We start from the raw sequence: 12,127 nt of genomic DNA, 5'->3' as shown, positions 1-12,127 counted from the left end.
ATTATTATTATTATTATTATCGTTTATTTGTAAGGCGCCACAAGGTTTCCGCAGCGCCGTACATGAAACAAACAGTAGACTATACAGGGTAAGACAGTACAGAACAATAAACACAAAGTACCAGTACTTCAGAAACTCCAGGCAGGCAGATACAGTAGAGACGGAGTGGAAGAACAGGTATGGAGACAGGAGGGAAGAAGGGCCCTGCTCATACGAGCTTACATCCTAAGGGAGGGTAAACAGAATCAGGTACATAAGGGAGCCAGTGAAGCAACGGGGAGAGAGAAAGGGGTCAGGGGAGAACCAGAAGAGGTGAGAGGTTAAGTGGATGGTTGGTAGGCCTTAAGGAACAGGTGAGTTTTAAGAGCCCGCTTGAAGGAGCACAGATTGGGTGAGAGACGAATGGAGCAAGGGAGGTCGTTCCAGTGAAGGGGGGCATCACGGGAGAAGTCTTGGATTCTAGAGTGGGAAGAGGTGATCAGAGTGGAGGAGAGGCGGCGATCATTGGCTGAGCGCAAGGAGTGGGCGGGAGTGTGAATGGAGAGGAGGTTAGAGATGTAAGGGGCAGTAGACTGAGAGAGAGCCTTGTAAGTGGTGGTGAGGAGTTTGAAAAGGATTCTGTAGGGGAAGGGGAGCCAGTGTAAGGAAAGACAGAGAGGGGAGGCAGAGGAGGAGCGGCGTGAGAGGAAGATGAGTCTCGCAGCCGCATTGAGTATAGAGCGGAGGGGGGCAAGGCAGGAGCAGGGGAGGCCAGTAAGGAGGAGGTTGCAGTAGTCCTGTTTGGAATATAGTGTACCTGATAACAAGATACCAGATGAAAAGCAGTACTCAACACTTCTTATTTAGCCAAATAAGAGGTCATTTATGTACTAATAATATTGCAATTACAGTTTAATGCCAAAAAATGCAAAATCATGCACTTGGGTCTCAAAAACCTAAAGGCTAAATAAAGCATTAATGGCGCTATACTGGAAACTACTGAGGAGGAAATGGGACTAGGACTCATTATTTCAGGTGACTTAAAGGCAGGTAACATAACAAAGCAATGAGGAAGGCAAGTCAGATGCTTGGTTGCATAGGGAGAGGAATCAATAGCAGAAAGAAAGAAGTAATAATGTCACTGTATAGGTCATTGGTGCGGCCTCATCTATAATACTGTGTCCAGTTCTGGAGGCCATATCTCCAGAAGGATATAAATACATTACAGACTGTACAAAGAAGGACAACTAAAATGGTGCATGGCCTACAGCACGAAACTTACCCGGAAAGAATAAAATATCTTAATATGTATAGTTTGGAGCAGAGAAGGGAACAGGGGGACATGATAGGAACTTTCAAATATATCAAGGGTTTTAACAAGGTGCAGGAGGGAAACATTCTTCAAAGGCAGTGAAGTATTAGAACACGAGGACATGTACTGACACTGGGGGGAAGCAGGTTCAGAGGAAATGTGAGGATATGTTACTTCACAGACAGGGTGGTGGATAAGTGGAATAGCCTCCCATGAGAGGTGTTAGAGGCTAATACAGTAGAGCAATTTAAACATGCTTGGGATAGACATAAGGGTATCCTTACAACGCTTAAGGGACCAAATAAGGTTTGAGGTTACCATAGGTTAATAAACAATTGAGCAGATTAGATGGGCCAAGCAGTTCTTATCCGCTGTCAAATTCTATGTTTCTATTGCATAGACCCAGAGATTCCGAATGTTATAGTGTTGGTCTGACAACACCGTGTCACATGTTGATATTATGTGCGACTCTGAATATAGAGTAAACTACGGCATGCAACTTACTCTTATGTTGTAAGTATAAATTGCATCCAACTCTACATAAGGCGTATTGTGTCTCCATAGTCGAAGGTTTAAAACAATGGGCTATGGGAATGGGATGTCCCTGAAAAATAGGAGTAAGACAAAATGCATCTTCTGTAGTTGACATTTCTTCTTTCTTTTTGTATTTATTTTGCATAGAGTCCAACTCCCAGTTTCTGCCAGAATATAAAATACAAGTCCCACGAAAGATCGCAGTCCAGGCGGGACTCTGTGTGCACATTCCCTGTACGTTTACTACACCCTCAGTATATCCTTTGTCAAGGAATGCTAAAGGAATCTGGTATAAAGAAGGCAAAGCAAGGACAACATTTTTTCCCTTTTATGGTGGCTTTGAGGACACACAAGGCACAAGGGAGAAATTATTTTTAACGGGAGAAGTATGGAAAGGAAATTGTTCTCTGAGAATCAATGATGCAAACCCCGAAGATTCTGGATATTATGTCTTCAGATTTGATGACACAGTGGCTCAACATTCTTTCATTGAGGACAAACCCTATGTGTATGTGATCGGTGGGTAAGAGCAACAAGGAATAACAATGCTTCATTCGTTTCTCCTTCCACTTGTGTAATTGAAATGTAGATGTACCTGTAGATATGTGATTGCCGGAGCCAGTGAGCCGGCGCTCACATGTTCAGTGGAACTGAAATCCCACATCCAATAACATATACACTGTGGTTGAAATGGCAGCTGTACAATGATATGTCGTACAGGCACTTCTATTCTTATGCTACTTATTTCATCTTTACTCAAAACCATTCTCAGCATCCATCTCAGAACAAAGGCAGGTCCATTAGTGAAAGAGCAAGATTTATGCATACTGGGTGTTATTCTCAGTTTCTGTTCTATGTGTGTGCCTGTCCGTGTGTCCCATGTGCCTGTCCGTGTGTCCCATGTGTCTGTCCGTGTGCCCTATGTGTCTGTCTGTGTGTCCCATGTGTGTGTGACAAGGTAGAGGTGAGGGACACATAGTTTTAATTTTAGATATGTTAAACTATTCAGTACCATAATTAAAAATGCAAATACGTATTAATTACTATCCCGTAATATGTCTCTATTTTATTAAATAGTGTTAAAAAGCATTTAAAATTAAGACTAAAATTAATTTAAACCTATCAAAATCCCTAAAGCTTCAAGGCACAGGCAGCTCCTACTTATTTGAGAGAGAGAGTGAGAGTGAGAGTGAGTGAGAGAGAGAGAAAGATAGAGAGATAGAAAGATGGAGAGAGAGAGAGAGAGAAAGGGAGAAAGAGAGAAAGAGAGAGAGAGAGAAAGATAGAGAGAGAGAGAGAAAGATAGAGAGATAGACAGAGAGAGAGAAAGAGAGAGAGAGAAAGATAGAGAGATAGAAAGATGGAGAGAGAGAGAGAGAGAGAGAGAGAGAGAGAGAAAGACAGAGTGAGAGAAAGATATAGAGAGAGAAAGATAGAGAGAGAGAAAGACAGAGAGAGAGAAAGATAGAGAGAGAGAAAGATAGAGAGAGAGAAAGACAGAGAGAGAGAAAGACAGAGAGAGAGAGAAAGACAGAGAGATAGAAAGATGGAGAGAGAGAGAGAGAGAGAGAGAGGAAGAGAGAGAGAAAGATAGAGAGAGAAAGATAGAGAGAGAAAGATAGAGAGAGAAAGATAGAGAGAGAGAAAGACAGAGAGAGAGAGAAAGATAGAGAGATAGAAAGATGGAGAGAGAGAGAGAGAGAGAGAGAGAAAGAGAGAGAGAGGGGAAGAGAGAGGAAGAGAGAGAAAAAGAGAGAGAGAGAGAGAAAGAGACATAGACAGAGAAAAAGAGGAAGAGTGAGAGAGAAAGAGAGAGAGAAACAGAGAGGGAGAGAGAGAGAGAGAGGAAGAGAGAGATTGAGGGAGAGAGAGAGAGGAAGAGAGAGAAAGATAGAGAGAGGATGAGAGGATAGAAAGAGAGAGAGAGGAAGAGAGAGAGGAAGAGAGAGAGAAAGAAAGATAGAGAGAGAAAGAGAAAGAAAGCGAAAGAAGGATAGAGAGAGAAAGAAAGACAGAAAGAGAGAGAGAAGTTAGGGGTTATCTACTCTATTTTATATAAATATTAATATAATTGGGATCTGTGCGTTCTTACTAAAAAAAATAATAAATGCTAATTACTTTTCCATTTCCCATACTATCTAAGAAAATATTATATTTTTTTATTTACATATATTTAAATGTTTCTTTTGTGATGTATATGGGTAAAATCAAACAGAAATAGCAAAACAAAATGTATTTTCTCTAAAACTTTTCCCATGGTTAATTATACATAGTCAAAGAAACCGTAAAGGATACCAAATATGTGTACTATTAGCTACTCATAAGGAGTTAAAGAGCAGAAATGGAAATGTGTCTTTCATTTCTTTTAACCAGGAAAGACCTTTAGGTTTCATAAAAATGATGTTCAGTCTTGTCTATTTTTTATTACTAACTTGCAGAAGTGACCCAATCATTGCCCCTGGCATAAAAGATTGGTGGTGGAAGGTGATTTTATGTAGTGGTGGTGGAAGGTGATTTTATGTAATGGTGGTGGAAGGTGATTTTATGTAGTGGTGGTAGAAGGTGATTTTATGTAGTGGTGGTGGAAGGTGATTTTATGTGCATGAGGCTGGGAAGATATCATGAAATAGTGATGCTGTCATTTAATTATTTTTTTTTAAAATTCAATTTAAATGGCTTGTCAATTGCTTTACATGGGACAGCTCATTAAGGAAGGAATAAGGAAATGGCAATTGAAAAAAAATATTTTGTGCAAGTCTTCAGTCTTAAGAGTGAATTAATGAATGTGTTTTATTGAAGGGACATACAGCTCCATCTTTATTCATTTCCATTCATTCATCCCTTTCTGTAGAGCTGATGGACATACCAGAGATCTCTCCAGTGAAGGATTTTGTTGCTGGTGAGAAGGTGACGTTGACCTGTACCAGTCCTGGGAGATGTTCTGGGAGAGATCCCCAGATCACATGGGAGGGAAACACTAGCGGAAGAATCATGCAAAGTTATACAGTAAATCATGAAGACGGTACAAGGACCTACCATTCCAATATCACATTTATCCCATCCGTTGAAGATGATCAGTCTTCGCTAACCTGCAAAGTGACTTATGTAAGCAGCGGGATCTCCAGAAAAAGCATCTTGCTGAAGGTGGAAGGCAAGTTTCATTTTACGACAAAAAACGTACTTATAATAAAAGACAATTACTTCTAAAGTCAGTCTGCTGCTGAAAAGGGATTTTATTTTGTGGAGAGACATGGTAAATATATGAGGCCAGAAATATAAATTAGCATTGTTGCCTCACAGTGCTGGGATCATGAGTTTGATTCAGTGTCCTATAGCGGTGGAGTTTGTATGCTCTCCCAATGGTTGTGTATACCACCCAGCTGTCCTAATTTCAGTGGGACAGTCCCAATTTTAGGGCTCTGTCCCACTGTCCCATGGGTAAAAATGTTGTGGAAAGGGAAGTATGCAATGGGCAGCCAAGCTGTTTACAGTGCTAGACAGCCCTCTGGGGATGATATGGCCACTCCCCCTTGTGACATGACCAACCCCCTTTATGACATGGTTACGCCCCCTGCCCTGCTGTTGGTGACAGACATGTTGGGATGGATGGTTGCGTGAGTTTCCATGGACTGCTCAGGTTGTTTGGCTTCCGACCAACTTGACAGTAGTGTATATGTGTGGGTGGAATTTAAACTGTATGTTCCAATGTAGCAGGGACTAAATGAATGATTTAATATTCTCTGTCCAGCACTGAGTAATATGGTGGCACTATATAAATAAACAGTGAAAACAGATAAACAAATAAATAGCTATCTCGGATAGCTTTCACTGAAGTAATTGTCGAACACTGTCTCTGCATTTAATAAGTCATGGTTAATTTTAATTAATTTTGATGTCAAATCACAATAAATAAATATGAGCATAGAGGTTTCCTGTAGCTTAGAGGCCTCGACTCTCACCGACCTTCATCTCTTCTAAATGCCAGAAGAGAAGCAAGATATTCAAATTGTTTAGCATAGTCTACAGTCGCCTACTGGGCTGTCTAGCCAAAGATAACCCCCCTGTTGTTTTTGGTAGCAAAGTTTATGAAACACAACAATTTTACCCATAACAACCAGATTCTAGTTGTCAGCTAGAAGGAGTGAGGGATGGAATAACCATATATCGTGGGAGGATCTTCTTGTTCATGGATTAAAAATATTGGTAGCCATGACTCTGCAATTTAGGTGAAAAGGAAATCAAAATATTGAGCTTGTAGACAGAATTTAGGGCTGTGCTCAACTCTTATTAGGCAAGGGCAGCTATACTTAAAAGGGAATCCCTTCCCCAAAACAGATACTAAACAGAATAAAGTATGCACTCAATTGCCTACAATGACCTATATTGCTTGGAAATGTTGAATAAATGCTGAATTTGGAACAATATAAAATGGATATGATATTTATTGAACATATAAAACAAACACACTATTGTATGTATAGTCGATCATAGGTTCATACAAATTACTTGATCAGTAAGTCTAGGAAGTCTCGACTTGAGATTCTCCCTTTCAGTTAAACATTATTTACAATTCTCTGGATCATACGGCAGAACTATTAACATGAGCCTTTTGGATGTGTACGAACTTATCTGCTTTGGACTTCAACAGCCAGTTTAGTTAAACCGATCATTTGTGTTTATTATTGCATATTATCCAATTAATTATTGCCTGGTTAAATTGGTGGTTATCGTTTAAAATCCAACCTATGATCGATTATACATACAATAGTGTGTTTGTTTTATATGGTCAATAAATGTCATATCCATTTTATATTGTTCCATATTCAGCATTTATTCAACATTTACAAGCAATATATGTCATTGTAGGCAATTGATCAAATACTATTCTGCTTAGTAAAATATTGAGCTTGCACAATTGACCATATAAGGTGACTTTGTCTAGTAAAAACATCAACCTCTGCTTGTATGATGTGCTTAATAATATTTATATTTTATGTGTTCTTCTTTCAGATAAATCCCCCTCAGATACTCCTCCATCAGGTAAGTTTACATGATATATATATTGTTTCCTGGTATTAGGATTGAACCTCCTGCACCATAAAACAGCAGGAAACTCTCCCAGAAGGTTGTTTACCTGTATACAAAGCAAGGCAGGTGAACACTGAGTGGGCAGGGTGTGATGATGAAATAAGCATTATCATATTATGACTTATCTCATCACTCATCAAGACATAAAGACCTTGGAGTAAATGTATCAAGCTGCGAGTTTCCATTGCGTTTGAAAAGATGTTGTGTATAGCAACCAACCAGATTGTAGTTATAATTTATTTAATACATTCTACAAAATGACAGCTAGAATCTGATTGGTTGCTTTAGGCAACATCTCCACTTTTCAAACCCGCTGGAAAATCGCAACTTGATACTTTTTTTCCCCCCCTCATCTTTACACACTTCTTCTCTCCTGCAAACTATATGGCAGTACTAAACTTAGTAGCACAATTTACTTTGCCAAGGGTGCTTCTGAACACAGCAATTGTTAAATATTGTGGCAATGTTGTGTCATCACTTCACAGTATTGTTGCTTAATGTACTTAGAGGAAAAAACATTTGGCATGAGTAAGATAGCATGGTAATACATCTAGTTCCCTGAGCTGCGTCCATTTGTGTGTTTTGTCAATGAACATTAAATTGTAAGTCTGTAGCAAAATAAATAACCATAGCTGTAATTTGTACAATGGGGTTTACTTAACCTAAATTGTGAGGCTGTTTGCCTAATATAATTGAGAAGTGATTCCTAATAACACTCCTAAATTTAGGACAATACAGATGTGGGGGGGGAGGTTGCTGAGGGAGAGAATTAAGATGCTCACTGTTAACTGACACCAAGGTAGAAACCTCAAGTGGTCTCCTAGAATGTGCATATATGAAATCCCCTGATTGTCTCATATTCAATATTTCTATAGCAAATCACTTCTTTTGGGGCATAAAAAAGGTACACTGACACTTGGGGTCCCATAAAAAAGCACATTGACACATGAGGTCCCATAAGAATGGCACACTGACACCTGGGGTTCTATAAGAATGGAACACTGGCACTTGGGGTTCCATAAGAATGGCACATTGACACTTGGGGTTCCATAAGAATGGCACACTGACACCTGGGGTTCCATAAGAATGGCACACTGACACATGGGGTCCCATAAGAATGGCACACTGACACTTGGGGTTCCATAAGAATGGCACACTGACACCTGGGGTTCTATAAGAATGGAACACTGGCACTTGGGGTTCCATAAGAATGGCACATTGACACTTGGGGTCCCATAAGAATGGCACACTGACACTTGGGGTTCCATAAGAATGGCACACTGACACCTGGGGTTCTATAAAAATGGCACACTGACACTTGGGGTTCCATAAGAATGGCACACTGACACCTGGGGTCCCATAAGAATGGCACACTGACACTTGGGGTTCCATAAGAATGGCACACTGGCACTTTGGATCCCATAAGAATGGCACACTGACACATGGGGTCCCATAAGAATGGCACACTGACACCTGGGGTTCTATAAGAATAGAATACTGACACTTGGGGTTCCATAAGAATGGCACACTGACACTTGGAATCTCAACTACAAATGGGTTTGGCTAGCACTGCTATAGAACAAGGCTGCATACAGAGGTCAGTCTGTGGGAAAAGTTGTCTGATGCTCAAGCTTGTAGAGTTGTAGAGCCAAAGATTGTCTAGGAATTTTTGTATCCCTCAGCTCACTCAACGCCCTCAACAATATACCTTATTTTCTAAAGATATACATCACATAATCATGTATTTCTAACAACTATGTAGCCCTTTCCATAAAATAATTTGTAAGCACTGCTATTACATGGGTTATCTAGTTGAGCTACTATATATAGTGGAACCTACTATCTTATGCTTTCTCTCAAGACTGACACAATATGGCTCTCTAGCACATTTCATGCCTCCCAACATTGCTGAATAAACAATCAGGACACATTTGGCGAGACCTTTGACCCACCAAGACATACTCTAATCTGCTCTGTCGAGCTCCCGTGCCATGCCTTAGTCAAATCCACAACCCCATTGCCATAGGGGTTGAAAAATATACATAGAAATGCTGAACGCTGTGACACAGTAAGTTAGTCCCTTTAAATTCTGAACTATAGTAAAACAGGGCTGAGCTTTTTCCTTACTAACTCAGTTTATCACATATCTGAGTTTCAGCACAGAAAGAATTCCAAGAATTAGGTCATCTAGTGCCCAAAACAAGGAGGTGATTTGAAAACTGAGACATTGGTGTCCTCTGCACTTAAGGGAAAGAGAGGAATTAAGAAACAAGTCTTCCATAACATTACCCATCTACTATAAGAATCTACTAAATGATGCTCTAACTCATATATGCTTGTTTTTAGATTGTAGGAGTATGGATTCTAAACTAATTGCTGGGATTGTAGCTGGCAACATCATTTTCCTACTCCTCATTTCACTGGGACTCTATTATTTTCTTAAGAGATACATGGAGAAAAGACTTTTAGGTAAATTATACTGTATTTTAATCAATATTTATTGATGTGTATGAGACCATGTAGACACAGTGTACAGCACAAGTCCTGATTACTGCAATCTCAGAGCTGCTGCAGAATTAAATGCTTGAGAAAATGTAATTTCAATTGTGCACTGATCGGCAAAATGAGGTGTTCCTGTGTTCCTACACTATACTTTGCAAAGATCGCCTTCTCTCTACCCAACTCTTGCCCTGTGCCTATGGACTGACCAGGCTGAGAATTTATCACAATTGGTGAGCAGGCAATTGACATAATGCACAGAAAGGTGACATGATCACGTGTCAGATATTGTGGGCACTGATCCACTTGATTAGATTATTTTTTGGACTGTGAAATTGAGTTTAGACTTTGAGAATGCTCATTAAAATAAATATATATATATATATATATATATATATATATATATATATATATATATATATATATTAATACAAGTTAACCCATGCATGATACTCATGCATTCTAGTCAAATAAAGCTACTTAAGGTGTTAAAAAGGTTCTTGTCATGCATTTGGGCCATAGCCCAGGCCTCAACCGCCAACCACTCCCCACTGTCACCCCTGGCAACCACCAACCACTCCCCACTGTCACCCCCGGCAACCACCAACCACTCCCAACTGTCACTTCTCCTTCAAGAAATATATATATATATTTTTAAAATCTTTATAAACACTTTTAACAATTAACAAATTAAATTAACAAATTAAAAGCATCTTAGTATACCAAATTTCAGCCCTTTCTGATTTTTTTTGCCACTAAGCATTTATATATTAGATAACATTTGTGTATACTAAGTCTTACAGTAATTATGAGCTGGTAAATTTGCTCTTTACGTAGGCTATACTCATACAGTAATTATTTTAATTGTTCTCCAGGAAATGGGCAGAATGGGCAGAATGAACATGAAGAAACAGAACCTACCTACCAGGTATGATACTATGTGTCAGTATTAGTGGCATTAGCATCGGTAGTTGTATGTTTCATGTCACTTTTAGTTTTATATTTTATGCAAATATTTATAGCTACAAGCAATTCTATACTATAATGAAATATTAGTTACTTCCGTCCCTTGTTCTCTGTTCAGTCAGTTCTATACTATTGTGCAGCCTTTGTAAGAAGATTTCCACTGAGAAATGTTCTGACCGCTGGTTCCTTGTACACAACTTGATCACAGCTTGGTCACCTTTTGCCTTTTAAAACCAATCTAAAAACTTTGGCTTTCCAAATAAATTGTCACAGCTTACTTGTCCTATGCTTTTCTATTTCTTGTCCCCTTTACTAAGGGGACAATAAATAGAAAATAGCTTCTCTATTTCTTCTCTAATTATAAAGAATAGCTTCTTGTCCCCTTTTAGTTGGGCACTTGCAGCCATTATATAAGCTTTGCTCATGACTATAAATGCCTAGTTTTTAGTACATATTTGGTCATCTATATATTCACATTGCAATCTAATCTGTGTACAGATCTTTGTTTTATGTCTTACTGTCCATGACTTCAATGGTATTTGATAGCTCCTATTCCTTCCGATATTCTGACCTGAAATATTTGACCACTATTACAGCTAGAGCAACAGTCAGAGAATTCTGGAGAAATGCTCTGAATTTCTCTGTGCTATCCCCACTAAATCCATAAAGTACCCCTGGATGAATGTCAGCGGCATGATCGCCATGCCCAGCTACAAGCTCTGGATCTTGCCCTTCAGTCTCTCTCAGTCTCTCTCTCTCTCAGTCAGTCAGTCAGTCTCTCTCTCTCTCAGTCAGTCTCTCTCTCTCTCAGTCAGTCTCTCTCTCTCTCTCAGTCAGTCTCTCAGTCAGTCTCTCTCTCTCTCTCTCAGTCAGTCAGTCTCTCTCTCTCTCTCTGTCAGTCAGTTAGTCTCTCTCTCTCTGTCAGTCAGTCAGTCAGTCAGTCTCTCTCTCTCTCTCTCAGTCAGTCAGTCTCTCTCTCTCTCTCTGTCAGTCAGTTAGTCTCTCTCTCTCTGTCAGTCAGTCAGTCAGTCAGTCTCTCTCTCTCTCTGTCAGTCAGTCAGTCTCTCTCTCAGTCAGTCTCTCTCTCTCTCTGTCAGTCAGTCTCTCTCTCTCTCTGTCAGTCAGTCAGTCTCTCTCTCTCTCAGTCAGTCTCTCTCTCTCTCAGTCAGTCTCTCTCTCTCTCAGTCAGTCTCTCTCTCTCTCAGTCAGTCTCTCTCTCTCTCAGTCACTCTCTCTCTCTCTCTCTCAGTCAGTCTCTCTCTCTCAGTCAGTCTCTCTCTCTCAGTCAGTCTCTCTCTCTCAGTCAGTCTCTCTCTCTCAGTCAGTCAGTCTCTCTCAGTCAGTCAGTCTCAGTCAGTCAGTCAGTCTCCCTCTCTGTCATTCAGTCAGTCAGTCTCTCTCTCTCAGTCAGTCAGTCAGTCTCTCTCTCTCAGTCAGTCAGTCAGTCAGTCTCTCTCTCTCAGTCAGTCAGTCTCTCTCTCTCAGTCAGTCAGTCTCTCTCATTCAGTCAGTCAGTCTCTCTCTCTCAGTCAGTCAGTCAGTCACTCTCTCTCAGTCAGTCAGTCTCTCTCAGTCAGTCAGTCAGTCTCTCTCTCTCAGTCAGTCAGTCAGTCAGTCTCTCTCTCTCAGTCAGTCAGTCTCTCTCTCTCAGTCAGTCAGTCTCTCTCTCTCAGTCAGTCAGTCAGTCTCTCTCTCTCAGTCAGTCAGTCAGTCTCTCTCTCTCAGTCAGTCAGTCAGTCTCTCTCTCTC

The 12,127-nt window shown here is 40.2% G+C and overlaps 1 protein-coding gene across 1 annotated transcript in view; it reads left to right on the top strand.

Annotated features, from left to right (window-relative positions):
• The window catches only part of LOC142107465 (sialic acid-binding Ig-like lectin 16), a 61,544-nt gene that overhangs the window by 5,636 nt on the left and 43,781 nt on the right, over nt 1-12,127 (top strand). The window contains exons 3-7 of the mRNA XM_075190901.1: nt 1,973-2,344; nt 4,677-4,976; nt 6,836-6,865; nt 9,260-9,382; nt 10,288-10,340. Of these exons, the coding sequence (XP_075047002.1) occupies nt 1,973-2,344; nt 4,677-4,976; nt 6,836-6,865; nt 9,260-9,382; nt 10,288-10,340 (878 nt within the window). The remainder of the gene's footprint in view (nt 1-1,972; nt 2,345-4,676; nt 4,977-6,835; nt 6,866-9,259; nt 9,383-10,287; nt 10,341-12,127) is intronic.

Source organism: Mixophyes fleayi, chromosome 11 (genome assembly GCF_038048845.1).
Source record: "Mixophyes fleayi isolate aMixFle1 chromosome 11, aMixFle1.hap1, whole genome shotgun sequence".
In the NCBI taxonomy this organism is placed as follows: domain Eukaryota; kingdom Metazoa; phylum Chordata; class Amphibia; order Anura; family Limnodynastidae; genus Mixophyes; species Mixophyes fleayi.
This window is presented reverse-complemented; position numbering and strand designations above follow the sequence as displayed.